At 39.9% G+C, this 22,114-nt stretch overlaps 1 protein-coding gene across 5 annotated transcripts in view; it reads right to left on the bottom strand.

Annotated features, from left to right (window-relative positions):
- nav3 (neuron navigator 3) overlaps nt 1-22,114 on the bottom strand; it is a 384,230-nt gene that overhangs the window by 251,133 nt on the left and 110,983 nt on the right. For all 5 annotated transcript variants that reach the window (XM_031898936.1, XM_031898938.1, XM_018092258.2 and 2 more), the window contains one exon: nt 16,994-17,383. In XM_031898936.1, coding sequence (XP_031754796.1) covers nt 16,994-17,065 — 72 coding nt within the window. In that variant the 5' untranslated portion in view covers nt 17,066-17,383. The remainder of the gene's footprint in view (nt 1-16,993; nt 17,384-22,114) is intronic.

Below are 22,114 nucleotides of genomic sequence, written 5' to 3'. Positions count from 1 at the left end.
TATCCCCTGTCAGTCTGACCTTCCAAAACAAGGACCCTTGATGTCCTCTAGCCGCAGCATCTTGGCTGAGAGAACCTGCCCCTCCTCACTCTATAGCTCTAGTAGCCGAATGCTACGGAGTGATGGTTCCCAAGGGCCCAACCCATATCCAGTAATAGGCTGCCACCAATCCAACCAACTATGGCCTCCCACCTTAGGGATTAAACCATTGACCCAACACATGCCTTCTCATGGCACCCACTCACACCCCTGGCAGACTGACAAAGGCCCCACTATTAGCTGTGATAAACCCTTTGTTGACTAACAATGGTCCCACTGTTCTTTCCCCACTATTCCCTTGCCCCCAACTAACTAATAACTGGTGTACCCACTTACCTACCAAGACAACATGCATGACAACTAGCAAAACAACAACCTTAATTAACCAGAAAAAAGCCTCCACCAATCCTAGGGAGGGAGGTTGGAATTTTCAGCTCATTGCTGACCCACCTAAAATGGTGACCAGCTCCTCCTAACCTGATAAGGTGGTGTCCCCAACTCCACCCCCCAAGCCTAAACCTCCCTTCCATTTGCTGCACTGCCCCCTTGGAAACACCCAGAGGCAAAGCAGGGTCATGGCCACCCCTCCTCCAAGGCTGCGCTGCTATCCGTGGTTCACAAGACACTTAATAAATAAAGTACAATCTAGGATTACTGCAGAAAAATTTGGGAAATCACCCTTTATAAAGCCCCATTGTACACAAAACGTAATGTAAAAGTTGGAACAGCACTGAAAATACTGCCAGTATTTAACACGTCTCTAGATTTCTAGAGTCTATTGAAATCAATACTGCAAATAAATATAGTGTAAAATGTGAAAAATAATACCGATTTCTAAGACTACTTGTAGTTTGCAACATTACTGCTTTGTGCCATAAGTGGCCAATGCAAACAAAAACATTTAGAAAAGACAATTTTTATACTCATAAATGCAGTTATGGAATTTGTATTTATTCAATAATTACCATTTTTTGTTGTCTAGGACTTTGCCTCTGGCTTGATCTTTTTCTTCATTTTGTTCTTCAAAATTCTTGTTAATTCTACCACATCTTTCTCCTATTATTTTTGCATTACTTTTTTTATTCTGGTACCAGTTCTATGTATGGTAGGTTATCAGAGATTTTAATGTCTCTGTATCCTTGGAGATTCATCAATACCCAATTAGGATGCTGACAACGAAATGTGATATTAAATGTGTTAATTACTGCACGCTTTACGATTATGGTGGGGATGGTGCTTTGCTAAGTTCTTTTAGAACATGTTGATTTGTGCAGAATGGGAAAGGGGAAAGGCCAGCAGTCACTATTAATGCCCCTGCAGCACTTTTTTATTGGCTGCTTAAGGAAATATTTCAAATCTACTGATCATTTGGTCTCAGCACAGTATGACATATAGCAGACAGTATTAAAGGTTACAGCTGATCATTTTTATTAGCAATAGTCTATAGAAGGGATCTTCAACTTCCATCCCTTTAATCACTTTTGAACTGCAACCTCTAGAAAGGTAGCAAAATGCTACTAGGAGCTACAGTTCAACAAGAGCTAGGGGCCTGCAGTTAGACATCTCTGGCTTATAGCAATATTGCAGGTGTTGGATCAAGAAATAATAAAAAAAACAGAGAATGTGTAAAAAAAAAAAAAAAAACAGAACTCAGGGGGCAAACTGTAGATTTTATCTGTCATATTCCAAACATTAGCAAAGATCAAATGGGTTAATGATGCAAGCTTCTTTAATCCTCAGCTCTTATTCCCATAGCTCTTAAGTATAAGATGGGAAGTGTGAGGCATTCAGCTACTGAGTTATTATGTTCCACACTCTCTATCTAGTCCATAGAAGGCCTGTTCTACATTCAAGTAGGCAATATTTCATTTCATCCAAAGTTTCTGTCTATTAAATATATTTTTGGAAAATGATGGATAGGTTTGCAATAGCATTTTACATTAATTAAATGTACTAGAAGCTATCAATTTTCTGCATCAAATATTATGAAACACTGAACAGATGGGAATGTTAGTAGAAACAGGCAAATGCTATATTGAAAAACTACATGCAAAACTAAGAATAATCTGTTTCTTTATAACACTTCTATAAATAAGGCACAAATGGACTTTTATTACGATGATCGGCCCAGGTGCTATCCACACTATAGGAAATCTTGCATGGCAAGTATAATGTGCTGAGTTCGCTATTCCAGACCAAGCCCGGACTTTGTTAGCAGCTTTTGAGTCAATACATGGGGTCAAATATAAAATCTCACCAACCAATATCTTATTCAAGCACAATCAAAGATTGCTGGGAAAAGTGAATTGTCCTGTGCACTGAAAGCTCAGGTTAAGTTCTAGTACAGGTATAGGATCGGTTATATGGATACCTGTTATCCAGAATGTCCCGAATTATAAAAAAAGGCCATCTCCCATAGACTCCATTATGAGGAAATAATTCTAATTATTTAAAAATGATACCCTTTTTCTCTCTAATAATAAAACAGTACCTTGCATTGATCCCAACTAAGATATCATTAATCCTTATTGCAAAACATTCCTATTGATTTCATTTAACGTTGAAATAATTTTTTGGAAGACTTAAGGTATGGTGATCCAAATTATATTAAGATCCCTTATCCAGAAAACTCCAGGTCCTGACCATTGTGGATAACAGGTCCCATACCTGTACTAGAATTGAATTATTCATGGCAAACAGTTATGATGTGTCTAACAGCTATGCTTGAAATATACATGTTTATAAGTGTAGGGTTTAGTAGACTGGACCGAGCTCAGTTATTACAGTTAAAATCAACATCAAATCAGGGTCATTTTCTTTCAGCAGCAGAAAAATATTGCGTGGGGGAACTAGCAAAGTAACAGAAATGGAGACAATACAGAGGTTTTTTAAATGTATATATGGAGCATATTCCTATTGTTAGATTTGTAACTGTACATCCAGTTTTAACTATTAATGTGAACTGTTTTGTTTTAACAAACATTTTCTAGTTACCAGGTTAAAAAAAAAAAAAAGATTGCCTGCATTCTAGTCATCTTCTTGGATCTGTATGTTATCAAGATATTGGTCGTGGGAGTCAGAGCTACAGATTTTAGAAACAATACATTGATGACTTTAAACTCCTTTTCTTGATGAACATGCAATGGTAAAAAACACCATGCAACTTGTGTCAGATGGTATGTTCCCTTCATTAAATTTATAGTATCATAATTGTGTACAGAAATATACCATTTCAGACACTAATGCTCATGCTTATTTGGATCAAAAGAATTTCTGATTTATCAAAGGGTGAAACAAGGATATCTTTTTGAACCTCAAACCTTCAATGCACCGAAGATGTAAAATGTCTCATTAACAAATGCTGATATTTAATCAAAGAAAAAGTAGATTAACATTAGAAGTACCTACAATAATCTGTTTGAACTGGACAACTTTTATTTCTGTTATATAGTTATTACAAGCATGCTGAAAGGTCTAAAGATATTCCCTGAAGGATGATTTTTTTTTTATACTCTTTCAGCATATGAAATACATCTGTAGCTTTTGCATTTTAGTTGCAGTTTACTATGCACTGAACAGTGAAAGTGTTATAATCAAAGCATATCATTTCTTGTCTTTTTTATTCTTTTGTCCCACTACAGTATAATATTGGGTTAAAAATATCTGTGCTTTGCATAACCTAATGATCATTAATTAACATTAGGCAATAAGACATATGGCACCAGCACAGTAACCTAATCAGTAAAGGCAAATGAGAATGTTCTCTATGACTTTCCGCACTGGAGAAAATATGTTAATAAAAATGCTTGGGGCACTTTTTCACAGTGTTTAAATCACCAAAAATTGGGCGGCTTAATAACTATTTTTATCAATCACGAGATTTTTCGGGAACTAGGGTTTCATGTTTTTTTCTCTCCTGCAAATATATTTTTCGCAACTTTTTATGGACAACGAAAACCCTTCTTGTGCTGTGCAATGATTCAGTACAGAAGCTGCAGCTGAATGGATTTACTAACATAATTCTTGAGTCATTTCACGGGTAAAATTAGTTAAAAAATGCAATACCTGGTGTGAATAGAATAACTGTCAGCACCCCTGAGCTCTCAATTTTTTAGGCAAGAAAATGCAGCCAGAAAACAAGAGAAAACTGCTAAATCACTGAAGAATCTTAGGGGAAGAACTATTTTTAAGTCCAAGCTAAGGGAGAATATCTTGACCTTTCATAAATCTTCCACTACGTATCTAAAGAAATGCACGGTTGGCTTCTGCACTGCAAGTAATTGGCAATCACTGGAGATTGTATAGATGAGGAATGGGTAGCATGTGTGACAAGCTAATGTGCAGCCTATCACACTCAACATTACCTGGTTATCAGAAGAGACTAACTGGGAGCCTATTGTCAACCTACCCCAATGTAACAAAACACAATGCGTTAGATTTGGTAACATCATTCTGTTCCCTTTCGAGGACTGCATATCCTAAACCTATATACAACCTATACTTTGGCAGTGTTTTTCTGTCTAGGTGAAATATTCTTTAGCCTGTACAGGCTTGAAACATAGACAAGAATGTACTGTCAAGGCTGTCAAAGATTATACATTTAATAAAACGGCAGATCCCTTCAATATTGTTTTGTTCTGCTCCCAATGTTGCAACATAATAGATATTTCTTCATTTAAACAATAGGCAGAATACATGTCCAAGGAAACTCGTATTCACTACACTTATTTTGAACACCGATAGATTGCCCCATAAAACCCCCGATGGAGCATTTCCATTTTAACACCTGTTTCAGTAATGATGCTGCACTTTACACAGAGCAGACGCAAAGTCGCCCCCAAAGGCACCAAAAAATTCTGTCTGATGATCACATTCCAGTAATTCTAAAGAAAGTATGATACTGAGCAGTACAGAGAGAGACCTGGACAGTTAATGGGAATTTCCTTAAATGCCACTGTGGCTGTGGGGAATGTTATGACCACAGCTGCTAAGTTCCTATGGGACAGTGATCACAGGTCAGAAGCCCCTGCCTATCAATATTAATTTATGGCTCATAAAAAGGTAAAAATGGAATCCTTCACATGTTCTAAATCTCTCCAATGAATTAGACTGCATGTAATTGTATCACCAAAAACCTGCCACTGGTAAATAATTAGATAACACAACCTGACACAATGAATACACAGAAAATTACCATAATATCCTGTACATACCTGCCATAGAGACAGAAAATTGTTGTATACTGTATACACTTAAAAAAAACAAACAGTTATTGATTTGCTCATATAAATGCTTCATATTTTGTTAAAACTGCAGTTTCTTGTCTTACCCCCCCCCCCCCCGGCCAGTTATTTTTTATTACATATACATCTTTATCTTGTGGTACTACAACGGTACTACAATATTCTCACTAGAAGATGGAGACAGGGATATATGATTTCATATGCAGTAACTACAGATATCTACTGCACTGGCTAGCCCTTCCTGTAACTTTACGTATTTTATGTTCTATTATCATCAATTATGATCTCTTATTGGTAATAAATGTCCAGCACATACATTATTAAATGTCTTTCATGCACTTAAGTGAAGCTGTGTCTCCCTGAACTTGAAAAATAGTCACCCATAGTCTCAGAATAGATGTGGCTGATGTGACTGAGAAACTGTATTGCCCTAGTTAGAAGGTTATTATTCAGCATTCAGTGTAATATAAAAAGAGGACAAGTTTAAATGTGGTTGTGACTGTGAGAATGTTCCATCATGGTGCCCAAGCAAATATTTAATCAGTTTATTATAGTGCTGCTGAATATAAAACAGTATCCCGAAAAGAAAATTAAAAGGAAATAAAGTTCAAACACTCTTTGGTGCATTATTCAAAAGCAATTGTCACTATATCATAAGTAGTAAAGCATTTTACAAGCAATGAAATCAAGCATTCAATCCCAGAATAAAATGTGTCCCAACAAACCAGTATTTATCTCAATTACAGGCATTTCTGCCAACATAAACAACTGTTAAGATGCTGAACCAAGCAAATAAACAGTCTCCAACAGCATGTCGCTCTTTCTATGCATCTAAACACAGGATGGCATACTGTATCTGTGTGGAGCTTTTTCATAGAAATTTAAGGCATATATATGCCTGTTTAATGATTTAGCATGTGTAACACTTGTTTGGCTAGGATATGGCAAACCCGGGCTAGTAGTGTGCTGTAGAGCATGTGTTACATGCAATTCATTTTCCCAGTATGGGCCTACAACTTAAATAGAGCGGGGAGGTGCTGTTTAATAATGGACACCAGAAAGGTTCTTGCGGATGAACTAACAACTTGTTTATTGTCCCAGACACTGATGGAATAGTGCAAAAAGGGTATTATACTCACAGACACAGCAGATTTGATAGGATACAATGATAGAGTGCCTTTAGCAGAAGGGAATGTGTGCACCAGTCTCTCCCACCTCTTGGTAGAGTCTGGGCCAGGATACACGCCTATACAACCAGTGCCCACAGGAGGTAGTCCGGGTGGTAGATACTCTGTACGGTTGATAACCTCTAATGATGGAGTCCTACAGATGAGTAGATCAGGGGTTATACTTGCCTGTCCTACTTCTACTCTGTGGCCCTGCACTGAGGCAACATTGCCGAATAGGAGAACTACTCCTGGGATCCTAATCACTCCTTTGGTGGGGCTAATGGCTGCCCTTGCTAAATAAGCTAACTGTGCTCACCTCTCCTAGAGGGTGCTATGACAAACCTTACTATGCTGACTAATGCTCATTCACGGGGCCCTGTCCCCGACTTTAGATGGTAGATGACTCTTATTACTGGGGCCTTGTGCCTCCAGGCTCAGTGGTCTGATACCTGAGACAGAGGCAGCCAAAGAGGGAGACACTCCTCCTTGCAAGACACTATATAGTGGTCAACCAGAGCTAAACCTATAAGGGATAGTGTTTTAACAGTAACCTGAGTATAGAGGGCTCTGCCCAATAACAGTACAGATAATGAAAGGTAGGGATATGAAGCCATAGGGCACTTAACCCTATGGGTCCCTACATATGGTACTATTAAGAAAGGTTAGCAACAATTTTTAATGCACACTTGAATCTGGTAACCTAGTTATTTTTGAATAAACTGCCTGATAACAACTCTGTGTGGGGACACCTCATGCAACAGTTTTTGAGAAACCGTCATCTGTGTCAAATGGTTTGTCAGGACAGAAAACTTGTTCTGCCAGTTACTGCAGTCTGTACATCTGGCCTATGCCAACCCAGAAGTCAGAGTCAGAACAGTGGATGGCATATGGAAGATAAAGCTGTATACAAATAGTCATCATCAACAGTAAATTCACAATATATGTGGGTACCAACACCATACTTTTGATGCAGTAAAATATGTATAAGCTTCTCCACTGCAGTTTATACTGGTAAGTGCCAATTTACCATCAGCAATTTGTATTCCATGTCAGAGCTGTCTAAAACTGGCCAAACATGTGAAGATCCATTCAGTTGGCAAGGTTGTCAAATAAGCTAATCAAGATGGGCATATCAGGCTGATCCAGTCATTTGTCCTGTGGGTCAAATGATCAGATTGCAATGAAGGTATGCATGGCGTTGGCAAAATCAAACCTGCCTGATCGATATCTGGCCAATAAGGGTTGAGTTGGCACCTTACATTGGCCTGTATATGGCCACCTTAAAGGGAAACGAAAGTCAAAGTCACTTGGGGGTGCCAAAATGTTAGGCACCCCCAAGTGACTTTAACCGCTTACCTCGTACCCCGGGCTGGTGCCCCTGTTAGGAGAAAACAGCACCAGCCCGGGGCACCTGGAGCGCAGCGCTTCCGTCTTTCTCGCTTCCTTTTCCTGAGTGCCAGCGGTGGGCGCATGCGCAGTAGAGTGAAAAGCCGACTTTAACATTTAAAGTTCGGCTTTTCACTCTACTGCGCATGCGCGCGCAGCGAATCAGGAAAAGGAAGCGCCGGCAGCTACCCCGGGCTGGTGCTGTTCCTTCCTCACAGGGGCACCAGCCCGGGGTAAAAGGTAGGCGGTCAAAGTCACTTGGGGGTGCCTAACATTTTGGCACCCCCAAGTGACTTTGACTTTATTTTTCCTTTAATTTAGTTATGGACAGTCTCCTTTTATAGCTCCAGGAACATCATTAAGCATTATGAGTCCATGCTTTCAAAGCAGTAATAAGCCTTTAAATGTATTGAATTACCATTTGTTGTTCTTATGCAGTATTGCAGTATAACTTGGATCTCCCATAATGCATTCCTTTTACTGTACAATTAAAGCCTGACAACCCACTTGTATAAGATAAAGAATATGTGAAGACATGCTAATTAAACATGGACCCAGGGAACATATGTTCTGTTTTGGCCGCATAACTAGGACAGTTGGTAGTGTTATTGCTAGTACAGGTATTGGACCCCTTATCCGGAAACCCGTTATCCAGAAAGCTCCGAATTACGGAATGCCCGTCTCCCATAGACTCCATTTTAATCAAATAATTCAGAATTTTAAAACTGATTTCCTTTTTCTATATAGAAATAAAACAGAACCTTGTAATTGATTCCAACTAAGATATAATTAATCCTTATTGGATGCAAAACAATCCTATTGGGTTTAATTAATGTTTTATTGATTTTTTAGTAGACTTAAGGTATTGAGATCCAAATTACGGAAAGACCCCTTATCCGGAATACCCTTGGTCCCGAGCATTCTGGATAATGGGTCCTATACCTGTAGCACATTTTTAAGAAGTAGAAAACTACATTGCCTATCAAACCTCCTTTGACAAAGCAGCCTAGCAGGAATCAAACCTCCAGGAGCACAAAAAGGGATTTTTTACTTTACTCTCATCAATATTTTACATTATGAAGGCAGCAAAGCAAAAAATCACAACACAAAACAGTTATTGCATTTGTATGCACAGCTGCCTCTATTTTATTAACAATTCCTTTTTTTATTTAAAAAACATAAATATTACTACAGCATTCAGCAAATCACTTTATCTCCCTCTGCTCAGACACTGAATATTAAAGTGTATGCTGTGTGGGGCTGATAATCGCAGAAACCAAACATTTTTTTCCTTGTATGAATATCAAACGAGTTATTTATTAATACTGCTAGTTCATTTTACATTCTATATGTGTGTGTGTGCGTGTGTGTTATTACACTGCTTGAAATTACATATTAATATTATGTGAAATTTTCAAGTGAAGCAAAGTTAGTAAAATGCCAAAACTATGCAATTTCCTGCCAGCAGTCACCACCTATGGCTAAATGGGAGCCACTTTGCCAATGGCATTCTGTAACGTTAAAGGCATACTTGGTCAATGTCAGTTCAGTTCTGCAACAGGGAGTTGCCTTCATTTCACTTAGATGGACAGCCCTTGCTACTGGGTAAAGCAGTTTTTAGCACTGTGGCCTCCCTAAGATAAACACTGTGATAACACATGTGCCAATGACCTTAGCATGCAGTGCTGTTGACATGAATCTTGTTCCTGGGGGTGAGGAGGGAACAGTTGCCCCATTTATATGCCCAGAACACCAGTGGGTAATAGCCATAAACTATGCAAATATGTAGCAGATGCCAAGGTGTGTAATGGGCTAAAAACTGGATTGCATAGCATTTATTGCTTGACTGCATAATAATAAGAGTCAAAGCAACTGCTTGACTTACGAAATGATGATAGTGTAATTCATAGTTACAAAGGGTTAAAAAAAGACCATCAAGTTCAACCCTTCCAAGTAAACCCAGCACATAGAACCTATACTGACCTATGTATATACTTACATACATAAACTAATATATATGTAGGGTTCCCCAAAATTTGGGTCCCCTAGGATGGTTGCCCCCAGGAAAGACCCCAAGGGAGGGTAACACTTTAGTAGTGGGACACCTTGGGTGGTTTGGCATTATAAGGGTTAACAGGGATTTAGCTTCCCTGCAGTTCAATAGTTAGGCCACAGGGTGCACACAGTATATAAAGTTGTGCAGCCATGTGCCTGCAGGTCTTATGCCTGGGACCCCTCTGGCTAGAGGATAGTGACAGGCTGGGTCTAGTGAGTTAGATGTGTGTTATAGACCATTCTAGGAGTGGTAGACAGGAGTATTTAGCTGGGCAGCTTGGCCCCACCAGGAGGCAGATGAGATTAAGATCTCCCAGCACTGGCAGCTGGAGTCAGGGATACAAGAGTGAGGAATAGGAGTTTGCCTAATCCGGGGGATAGCCGGGTGACATTTCCGGAGTGAGGTCTCCAAGGGGTGTCCGCTTGGCGGGAGTACCGGGAAGTGCCCTAGAGAGGGGCTTCTGGCGAGAAGTACCGGAGGGAACCCCAAAGGGAGGGTCATTTGGCTGGAGTGTTACCGGTATCCCAGGAGAGAGGGACTCCTGAGGGAAAGAGAAAGTATCCTGACATATCCTGTGTATCCTGTATGCCAAAGCTGTCTACCACTCTGCCAATAAACACAACACTTTGTTCAGCATTACATCAGTGTGTGTGTATCTCTCCTGGAGGATCCACCTGCCTGGTAAGCAACTACCCCAGGGAGGGGGCAAGGTGCCAGGAGTGCTGGGAGTCCCCACAAAGGAGCAGTATATTAAGTCTCAGGAGGGGAGTTATAGTTCAGTCTATCCCTATCCTGGGTGGAGGCACGCCAAAATACAAAGTATAGCTGTTCCCCCAAAGTAAGCGGGGCTCAGGACTCCTGGAAGCGCCAAGTATAGTCAGAGATCAGCAGGTAGTGCCACATCTAATCATAAAGTGGGCTACATTTGGAGGCACTGCTGAGATTTCGAAACAGCAGCAAAAGAACAGCAAGTATAGTGCAGAAAGGCCATAACAGCATTTGGGCCTAGTGTGAAGTGGAAAGCCTGACCTCCGAGTGGGTTAAATTTTGGGCACCCTGAATCTGTATCCAGTGAGGGATAATTGGCGCCAAAAGAGCAGAGGAGTTGCTTTGGGCCAATCAGATTGCAGGACTGTGGCGCCAAACAGACCCGGGAAATTCCCGTGAGGGGGAGGAGGCAGAACTTTCCTGAATGTTGGAACCGCCCATTAGAGCGACTAGCCAACCGTGTGGCTGGAAAAGTGCGCCAAACTGACTGGGCGCGACTTGGCCGGTGACGTCACCGCGGCCATTTTGGAAGTTAGCCAGAGCGTGTGCGTCTGAGCTGGGAGAAGGAGCTATTAGCGCAGACAGTGACAAGCATTGGGATGCCTAATCTAAGCAAGCCACTGCCACCTGGGCGGGGTCCCTCACCTCCAGCTAGGATGCCCGGACGGGGAGCCGTGCGGATGGAGGACACCGGCCGCAGATTTATCTGGTCGGGCAGCTTTGCGGAGATGCGAGTAAACGACTCCCTCCATTGGATGGTACCGCTGTGTGGCGGGTGCGAGACCGAGTCGTTTGGATCTTTAAAACATCCGGAGTCTAGCTGCCCCACCTGCGACCGACCCTACTGGTGCGGACCACTCGGAGTGGGCCCCCGAGGGGCTCAAATACTCGAAGTGGCGGACGTCACCGATGCCTGTGAGGGGCTTATCCTCAGTGAGGAGGAAGAACCGGAGGAGCGGGAAGAAGTGCCTGAAGTTCCAGCCCTGGAGGGGGACCCTTCAGGAAGGGAGGTAGACCCGGATGGGGCCTGCGCTCCCGCCTATACAGCATCTTGTACTTCTCTGGCGGTGGAAGCTGCGGCCGAAGAGGTGAGTGCTGAGGGGGCCCAAAGTGATACCCACCCTGCCCCTGACCCACCTATAGAGGGGGATACTAAGCGGGCTACGCAACCCAGATCCCGCAGGCGCAAGGGAGGGCCCAAGAGGGGCGCTTATCAAGGGGTGAGAGACCAAGCCTGGGCTGAGGCCATGGGGCCCCCATCACCAGCGCCGTCTGAATCCGGGCTGGATGAGGTCCTGGCTCCCCCTTCATACCTGCAAGCGCTAAGAGCTGATCCGGCACCACCTCCCTATGGTCCGGAAAGACCCCGCTCACAGAGTGAGTATACCACTGGGGCAGAGGATTCTGGGGATGAAGCTGGGGACAGTGTGAGAGCAGTGTTGGGCTCCCCCACGAGTTTTCTGGCCCCCCCTAGGGTTAGCCCAGAGGAAGAAAAGTATTTCTGGGTCTTGCCTGGCCAGGCTGACCCCACTGTGTTCCGCTCAGTATCCAGGATACAGAGGGTGCTGAACTTTAAAGTCCACATGATGTGGGGATACTTTCTACCGTATGCCCCCCTGTGGGTTTATGATAAACTGGAACATATGATGGAGGAGTGGGTGGTGGATGAAATACAGCGGAAAGAAAAAATGCCGCCCAATATCTTAAAAACCCCTGACCGTGCCAAGAGAGTACAGGCATGGAAGCATGTGCGTTCCAGGGAGAAGGAATGGTGGTGGGGCCGTACAGTGTTAAAGCATGCTGTTCAGAGCTGTGGAAAGAACAACCCTACACCACGTTTCTTTAGCATAGAATATGTTATGCCAGAAGGGGGAAAAGTGGAGAAGCCCCATCCCAGGTATTACATCCCATATGCAGATGTGAAGAGCAGATTCACTTACCTCGTGTGAGGTGGATGCTCCAGAGGAATCCAGTTTGTCTAACCTGTTTATTAAGTGGAGGCCTGGACTGCCTGCCACTTCTCCCAACAAGGGGAGCAGTTCCTCAGTTGAAGGGGGGAAGATCCCCTCCAAGGTTATGGCCCAGGACGGGCTCAGCAGCTGCCGGCTGGAGTTGCCACTTAAGTTGCATATCCCCACCCGTTGGTGGAAGACCCCAGGAGGTGCCGAGCACCAGGGGGTAAGGACTCCCTCAAGGAGGAGGAGGGAGTAGTAAAGGAGCAGTTTAATAAAGATTTCTTTTGTTTATTGATAGATAATTGTCTTGTGCATTTCTGAGTATGTGTGCAATTTCTTTCAGGAAAAAGGACTTTGGGACTTATACCAAGACTTTGGGGGGTGGGTTAAAGGTAAAATTGTATTTACTGTTTCCTCCCCTAGTGATACAGGTTTCTGCGCAGACACCGCGAGGGACCGTGGAAGAAGTATTTGGTATAAGAAATGCAATGGTAAAATGTATATGTTTGGTTAAAGGTATGTCAGCCGGGAGGTGACATTTTTCTTTGTGGGGGGAGAATGTAGGGTTCCCCAAAATTTGGGTCCCCTAGGATGGTTGCCCCCAGGAAAGACCCCAAGGGAGGGTAACACTTTAGTAGTGGGACACCTTGGGTGGTTTGGCATTATAAGGGTTAACAGGGATTTAGCTTCCCTGCAGTTCAATAGTTAGGCCACAGGGTGCACACAGTATATAAAGTTGTGCAGCCATGTGCCTGCAGGTCTTATGCCTGGGACCCCTCTGGCTAGAGGATAGTGACAGGCTGGGTCTAGTGAGTTAGATGTGTGTTATAGACCATTCTAGGAGTGGTAGACAGGAGTATTTAGCTGGGCAGCTTGGCCCCACCAGGAGGCAGATGAGATTAAGATCTCCCAGCACTGGCAGCTGGAGTCAGGGATACAAGAGTGAGGAATAGGAGTTTGCCTAATCCGGGGGATAGCCGGGTGACATTTCCGGAGTGAGGTCTCCAAGGGGTGTCCGCTTGGCGGGAGTACCGGGAAGTGCCCTAGAGAGGGGCTTCTGGCGAGAAGTACCGGAGGGAACCCCAAAGGGAGGGTCATTTGGCTGGAGTGTTACCGGTATCCCAGGAGAGAGGGACTCCTGAGGGAAAGAGAAAGTATCCTGACATATCCTGTGTATCCTGTATGCCAAAGCTGTCTACCACTCTGCCAATAAACACAACACTTTGTTCAGCATTACATCAGTGTGTGTGTATCTCTCCTGGAGGATCCACCTGCCTGGTAAGCAACTACCCCAGGGAGGGGGCAAGGTGCCAGGAGTGCTGGAAGTCCCCACAAAGGAGCAGTATATTAAGTCTCAGGAGGGGAGTTATAGTTCAGTCTATCCCTATCCTGGGTGGAGGCACGCCAAAATACAAAGTATAGCTGTTCCCCCAAAGTAAGCGGGGCTCAGGACTCCTGGAAGCGCCAAGTATAGTCAGAGATCAGCAGGTAGTGCCACATCTAATCATAAAGTGGGCTACATATATATATATATATATATATATATATATATATATATATATATATATATATATATATATATATATATATATATATATATATATATACACATACACACACAACTACTAATACTAACTGTAGATATTAGTATCACAATAGCCTTGGATACTGTGCTTGTTCAAGAAGTTTTGTTTTTTTTTTTATGTACCTACCAGCATAGACACTTGATTATTATGTTTATGGGCAAGGGAGGGAGGAAAAAAAAAATATTCCTATTTTTTAATTTAATAATACAATTAATGGGTCACTCCCTCACTCATGTCTTAAACAACTGCCTCATACCAAGTATAAATAAGTGCAGTGGGGTCACACATAATAAAAACATATACACTAAATGAATTACAACATCTATAAAAAATATTCATTTTTACATAACTGCAGAAAAAAAATAGACCAAAAACAGTACCAGGAGAATACTATACAAAACGAAAAAAAGTCAGAGGTACTTTCAGTGAAAATTACACATTTGGTAATGTAGCTAATGTAGTCAGAAATTAAATGTTTGATAGAATGCTAGTAAACAGCACTGATGTGCCATTACAGGGTTACATTAACATTTTGACTAAACAAAATGTAAATTTATGCAGCTCTCTAATACATATTTATTACAATCATTTTTAAAATTGTTATTCAACACAATATCTGTCTGTCCCTTGCTGTTCTACTTGCTGCTGGTTCTGGCTCCTCCACAGTCCAGATCTTCTCCAGCCAACTCTAGTTCCAACATTGACTTGCAGGTTCCATAAGTCTATTAATCAGTTGAATTGTGTGTTATTGTTTTAATAGTTAGAACTAGGGTTGCAAACTTTGCCGGTGAATAGACGCAGCCCTTTCAAAAACTGTGAAGTGCTGTTCAAAACTGGACAGGACGCAACCCTAGCTCTATGTTCTTCTTGATGAATAAGTGCAAATATGGGATTTATTATACAGAAACCAAAACAATCCAGAAATCCAAAAAGCTGTAATATACAGCAATGCTGATTAATTTATATAAATATTTTTCATTTATTGCCAAGATTATTGTTCAGATTTCACAGGCCGAAAACCAAACAAACAGTTGAGACCTACTTTATTGTAAGTAAATTGTCTTCATAAGCTGAATGTGAAACACAAGGAATATCCAAAATGGGTTCCATAAGGGTTTTGTAAGAATTGATATTACATCTTAAAGAAGAAGAAAAGTCATTTTGGCATTTTACTGCCAATAGATTTGCCACATTAGTGCCACCTAGAACAATATATTTATTCTGCACAAAGCGTTACCATACTTGGGTAAAATAGCCCTAGAAGCTTTCTCTTTAAGAAGCAGCTGCCATTTTAAATAGCTTCCTCTTTGCAGTCTACCTGTTATAGCTCAGATCACACATACCTAAGGGGGGGGAGGGAGTTCTTAGCATTCTTAAGGGAGGGGGGAGCAGGAGAGGGGAGAAAGGAAAGAACCCTGGCCACCAGAATTAAGGATTTTTAGGAGAGAGGATGTCAGATACCCAAACAACATGTTTACAAAAAAGGAGGCAAGAAATCCTGTGCAGCATTTCTGTGAGTGCTTATGGCTGGTATTTACTTAGACCTTTCTGATAAAGCTTACTTAGTTTTTACCTTTCCTTCTTTTTAACTGCAATTTTGATGAAATCTTTGACAATAAAGCCATTCAATAGAGCAACAGACTGCACAATGGCTACACAGGAATAAATGTTAATGCTCGAAAATTTTTAGTAAGTTTTGCAAAGATTCTGGCATTGCAGCCAGAATAACATCAACAAATGTAAATGTTTTGTTTATTTATAACTATACAAAGATATACATATAAATATATAGATATAGTTATATATATATAGATATAATCCATAAATATCTATATATTACTGTGTCTCTGCCTGATTAATATTGATGTACAGAAAAAAAACAATTCTCCTTTTAATCTGTACCTGATTGTTATAAATTAAGACATGCTGCAGCTCAAAGTTTTGAAATTCTAATTGATGGAACAAAAGAATATCAACTACAAAGAAAAAGCAGATGTTGCATAGTAACTATTCAATTCACATGGTTCAGCATTACCACCCATCCCTCATTTTGTGCTTATTAAGCACAGTCCCTGCCCCAAACCAGGTTCATCTTGAGAGTGAATTCAGGCTTATACTGTACACGTTTTTGTCATTTTCCCATCAAGGGGGCTGCAAGGTTACAGATATACAAGTTAATTGAATTGTTAATAAATCCAATATTTTGGTATGGTATTATAGCATGGATTAAACTATACAAATATATACATTTAATACTTTACCATGTAAACCAGCATAACAACACAGTGTTTTTTAATTGGATGCCATTTTGTTTTAACAACGTGTTCTAATGGAATAACTGTAGCTCCCTCTTCACACTAAAACTCCAATACAGTGGGTCAAGATATATCATTACTTAAATGCAAAATTAATCTTTTTTTATTATACTAAAATTACATTTTCCTGGAATTGCAACTATTTTGTGACTTTAAAGTTATTTACTATGCAATTGGTAAATATCCATTGATTACTGGCGTATTGTGTCCATGGTAACACTGTAATCTAAGGGCTGATTTATTAATTTGATAAATGTATATAAATTGAGCAATGTTCAGAACTACTGTGTGCACAATAAACAGAATGGGTTCATCATGCAGTCTATGTGCATCAGCAGGTTCTTTTAGATATCAAACAAGGCCACATCTCCAACCAGACTAACTACCAGGTTTACAAGTGAATTGTCCCTTGCCATCCCTAAAGGACACCAGATGCACACAGGACATAAAGCAAATCAATTTTATTCTAGCCTTACCTTTTTTTGATCTTCCAGCTTATGACCTATTGGATTCTTCCCATGCTTGCTCATTTCTGAAGATAAATCCATCACATCTAACTTGCCCTTTGGAGTGGAAATTCCTCAGCAAACTAATCCACAATTCAGGAGTTGCAAATACAGACAGGTGCCTTTTTTTCCATCACAATAGTTTTCTGAACTTAACAGAGTTCAGGGAATGATTAAAAACCGAGGACAGAGGCAATAAACCTTGCAATTCTGTCTCTGAGCCTTCAGTATGAGCATATCGCATTAAAAACCAGTCACTGCGTGAAGCACATATCCATCTAGTGCTCAAACCCCAGTTGCTATCTCTCGCATTCTTCACTCCTTTCCATCCTGTAGAAGATTTACATCTTGTCTATAAACCTGTCAAGAGAAAGAGTGAATTTCAGAGTACATCCCCTAATCAATAACCCTGCAGAATTTTTATAATGCACATTTTTATACGGCCCAAAGTGTATTTTCTGAATTAAGTTCAGAGGCTTATAATTTTCTAAGTAATAAATAAGTCATTTTTTAAAAAAAAAAAATGTGTTTCATAGTAAAATACAATGTCCGACAGGTGCAAAAATAATTTTCAAATTCAAAGCAGAAAATGATGCCCCCTGCAGTTACAAAAGGGCTCTATACAAATGGTCGGTGATTTAACAGATTTTCTTGTCTTTATTCTGTTTAACAAAGCATTGTGTAACAGTAGTGCATGTATGGGGGTTTCTGCATCTCTTCCCAAGGTGCCAATTCAACCTGCTGATTTTTGCATCTGTGATGTTACCAACCCTGCAACTGCCACTCCAGTGATGAGCAGCAAATTGGAGCATGTTTCAAAATCAAGGTGAGCAATGCCACTTGTACAAAGAACATCACACAGAATTCCACTGCTATGTTCTCAAATAGATATGTTGTGTTGCTACATAATCAGCCCTTCCTTATGGCATGCTTGCCTTGATGGTTATAAGCCCAAAGGCAGATGAATGGAGCTCCCCAACAAATGGTAGAAGTTGCTGAGGAATTTTTCCATAATGATGCATTTCAGATGCTTCTTGTTTACATCTTTGGTCCCATTGGGAGCAATTTGGTATGTTTTGAGGCAACTGCATCACAGAACATTGCCTGTTACAGTAGCATCAACTATGTCAAAGTGAATGCACAGATTGGTGGGGAGGTTTGGGTTTTTCTTTAGGATAAAAAAGTAAGGAGCAAGGTATAATACATTACTGACGTTTTTGTGGATGCATTGAGCTCATGAGACAGACATAGTGGCTAATAAATAAAGAACTGAGGAATTAAAAATATGTACATTAGGTGTGCCTGTAATAAAGGTGGATAGAACCGACAACAAGTTCAGAATTTCTTTAAAATTAAAGTAGTTCTTTGGAACACTATTTGAGCAAAAAATAAATAAATAAAGCTTTGATTTGTTCAGAGGGTAGAAACAGATTGTCTTCATTCATTGTTATTACTTGGAATAGTATGAAACTGGTGTTGAAGCGGATGAGAAATGTCAAGGTTTCTGTCATGATATTATTGGATTTGCTTTGGTTGAGTTCAGCATTTCCATGTGCAAAAATTTCAACATACTCACAGAGCAGCCAATACAATTTACAGCCCCCACAGGAACCTTGGTTATTTCAAAACAACAAATGCACCTGGTCTGCATATTTATAAAGGCCACATCCATGTCGCTTTGTTTTAATGTCTGATTCTCTGACCATTGACTTCTCCCTGCTTGACGCATTTGTTTGTTGTCCATTTAGTTTCTTGTTTACACATCTAATAGACTTGCTGGATTTTAGTTTATACCAAGTAGCAAGATAAGGTTAGCAAACAGTTTATTTTTTAATTAGATAAACTCTTCAATTATTTGTCAATATAGTTCTTCGCTAATATAAAACCAAGAGCAAAGTTGAAGTCACCCAGAGATAATTGTATTAGTCAGTGTAGCTAGACAGACTGTATAAATTGCTATTTGCGTGTATCAGGTCACATAACATTCCCTCAGTGTCGTATTTCCTTGATTATTCTGCAGATTTTGTCCCTTTACTGGACAGCTGACACAATGTAAAATTAATAAAGCAGTTTGCCCTTACACAGATGAGACTCCAGATATTAATAGAGAAAGCTCACTGGGAAGATTCACATTAAAATATTTGTATTGTAAAAAAAAAATGCATGCTGCTGCACACATCATTTGACATTTTGGTAAGAAAAATAAAATAGAGAATTTGCAGACATTTGGCGAGACAGATAATACTCTTAACCTTCTGCCCTTGGCTTCTAGTAAGTGGAAACTAAATGCACAAAACTGTTGTATTTAACTGTAATAAAATTCAGCATGGAACAACATTTGTTTGCAGCAGATGCTTCTCTAAAATTAGCTACTTTTGTATCCTATTTTATGTATATGTATTTTATAAAGAAAAAAACCATTTCATAAAAGCAGCATTCATCATTTAATATGCAGTTTAAGCCTTAAAGGTCTCAATAAAACATAGCACCACTCATACCTACTTGGGAGAAATTCATACAAGTTCTGCTAATCCTGCCATGCATGCATGCCATTCCCCAATATATCCAATCATTGCTTATTTTCTCTCAGGCCTGCCTTAAACCTGCCCAGTTTTTGGTATAACACCCCACAGTAGTCACCAGAAATGCAATTGTCACACATATTAATTGAATTATTTCCACTTGGGCTAATGGCTAGGAAAAGTTGTGCTATTCCCACATATGCTTTCCCACTGGTGATTTACTTTATTGCCAATGGGAAAGCATTTTGGGGAGATTTGTTGCCCGCAGTAGCGCAGATTTAATCCCAGGCGACAAATCTCCCCGTGTGCCATTAGCCATACTGAATTTTTCAGGGTCACTGCTGACTGACCATAATATTTAAAAGCAGGGGTCCCCGACCTTTCTTACACGTGAGCCACAATCAAATGTAAAAAGACTTGGAGAGCAACACAAGCATCATAAAAGTTCATGGAGGTGCCAAATTAGGGCTAAGATTGGCTATTAGGCAGCCTCTATGCACACTATCAGCTTACAGGGGGCTTTATTTGGTAGTAAATCTTGTTTTTATTCAACCAAAATTTGTCACCAAGTCAGGAATTCAAAAAAAACTACCTGGTTTGGGGGCACTGAGAGCAACATCCAAGTGTTGGTGAGCAACATGTTGCCCCCGAGCCACTGGTTGGGGATCACTGTTTAAAAGCTACAAAGAATGGTATTTTAATACATACGTACTTGTATCACTAACAAACAGCAATGGGATACTGAATATCCAGTCACTTGGAGAAATTTGGACAAGTAGGGCCTTTTTTTTTAGAATATGAGTAATTTACTACACTGTAGTGGGGATGAAATCTCTTTGTCATTAAGAGGTTATATATTTAGTATATGAAATACCACAGAAACGTTAAATGTAGTTAGTATAGGGGAGTATTTTTCAATATCAATCAAATATCAATCATAATTATCATATCCATAAGTAAAAGGAATAGTCCATTAACTACAACATAAATAATTGGGTACAGGTATGGCATCCGTTATCCAGACAGCTCTGAATTATGGGACATCAAATTATTCTGGGTTTTTTTTTATTTGTTTTTTGTTTTGTTTTTTTTAAATGATTTACTTTTTCTCTGTAATAATAAAACAGTACCTTGTATTAATCCGAACTAAGATACAGTATAATGAATCCTTATTGGAGGCAGAATAATCTCATTGTATTGAACATTTAAATAATTTTTAAGTAGATATACCATGGTGATCTAAATTACAGAAATATCACTTATCCGGAAATCCCCAGGTCCCAAGCATTCTGAACATCCTGAAGCATACAAGTCCCATACATGTATTATATTAATAGTGTGTATTAGTGTGTGTTTTTTTCCCATCTACCTCAAATTTGTATAAAAAACAAGAATTCCTTTTTAATTTCTAAATCATAAACCATGAAAATAATTGGAAAAAACAACTTTTTCATAAAAAGGAATTTTAATAAAGACCCAATATAAATAGCCTTGAATAAAGAGGTGACATCAAGCCTTCTGTTCTCTAGTTAATAAAGAGGGTGCTTTTAAGAAAGTGGAAAAAAGGTGAAATCTGCAGCCAGCTCTACATTAAAAAACACTCTTCTAATCCTCTTGGTGGATGAAAACACATTTGTGGTTTCCCTTCTAATACTCAGCTGAAATGTCAGCTGACCTAGTGCACTTGATCAGCTAAAGAGCCGATTGATTTACTGAGCAAAACATATTGTACTTTAATGTTATTTTATATTTTTGTAGCCATTATATGTAATAAAATTGATTTACATTACCGTCAAAAAAATAACATGTGGACCAATACATCTACAATGATGCTTGATCTGGGGAGACATAATACATTTACACACCAAGTAACCCTGCTGGGATCTAGTTTGTAGTTCAGCCTGCCACAGAATATAAAATATCCTAGAGGAAAATCAGTTAGAGAAAAAGAGGTTTGCCCACACTCCAGCTGTGCAGATAGGTATCAGTCATACAAAAAGCATGAGGAAGCCAACAGGATTAATCAGCACTGGCTATTGGAAATCTAAAACCCTCAATTATGTAGTGAAAATGAAAAAAATGAAAGAAATGCCACAAAGTGAAATAACTCCAACTGTTTTTTTTTTTATTATTTGGATAATGGAGAACCTTGTTTATTTTAACAGTTACATTTCTCCTTCATAATTAATAGTCTTAGTTTAAAACATTTTTTTTTACCCTCAGATAGTGTATGGCTGATGCATAACACAGAGAGAGCTGATGAAAGACCTTTATTCTATTTTTGTTTGAAATGAATGCTTCAATTAACACCCCCATGTAACAGATTGCCTATCGATAGCAGTGTAGAAGTCTAACAGGAAAATTAGTCATTCCTCAATCTGTTCACTAGCACTTCATTGCAGCAAGACAAATTCAGCATAAATCACTGCAATTTATGATATTAAAATTGATTGGTTTTGAAGGTTCTTAAGGTTATGCATACAAACCACAATTCGCTCATTAATTTTGATGCTTTTTACTCACCTCAGCTGTCCTCTTTTTATCATAGCTTTGTTGTAATCATCAAAGT

This window comes from Xenopus tropicalis, chromosome 3, assembly GCF_000004195.4.
Source record: "Xenopus tropicalis strain Nigerian chromosome 3, UCB_Xtro_10.0, whole genome shotgun sequence".
In the NCBI taxonomy this organism is placed as follows: Eukaryota; Metazoa; Chordata; class Amphibia; order Anura; family Pipidae; genus Xenopus; species Xenopus tropicalis.
This window is presented reverse-complemented; position numbering and strand designations above follow the sequence as displayed.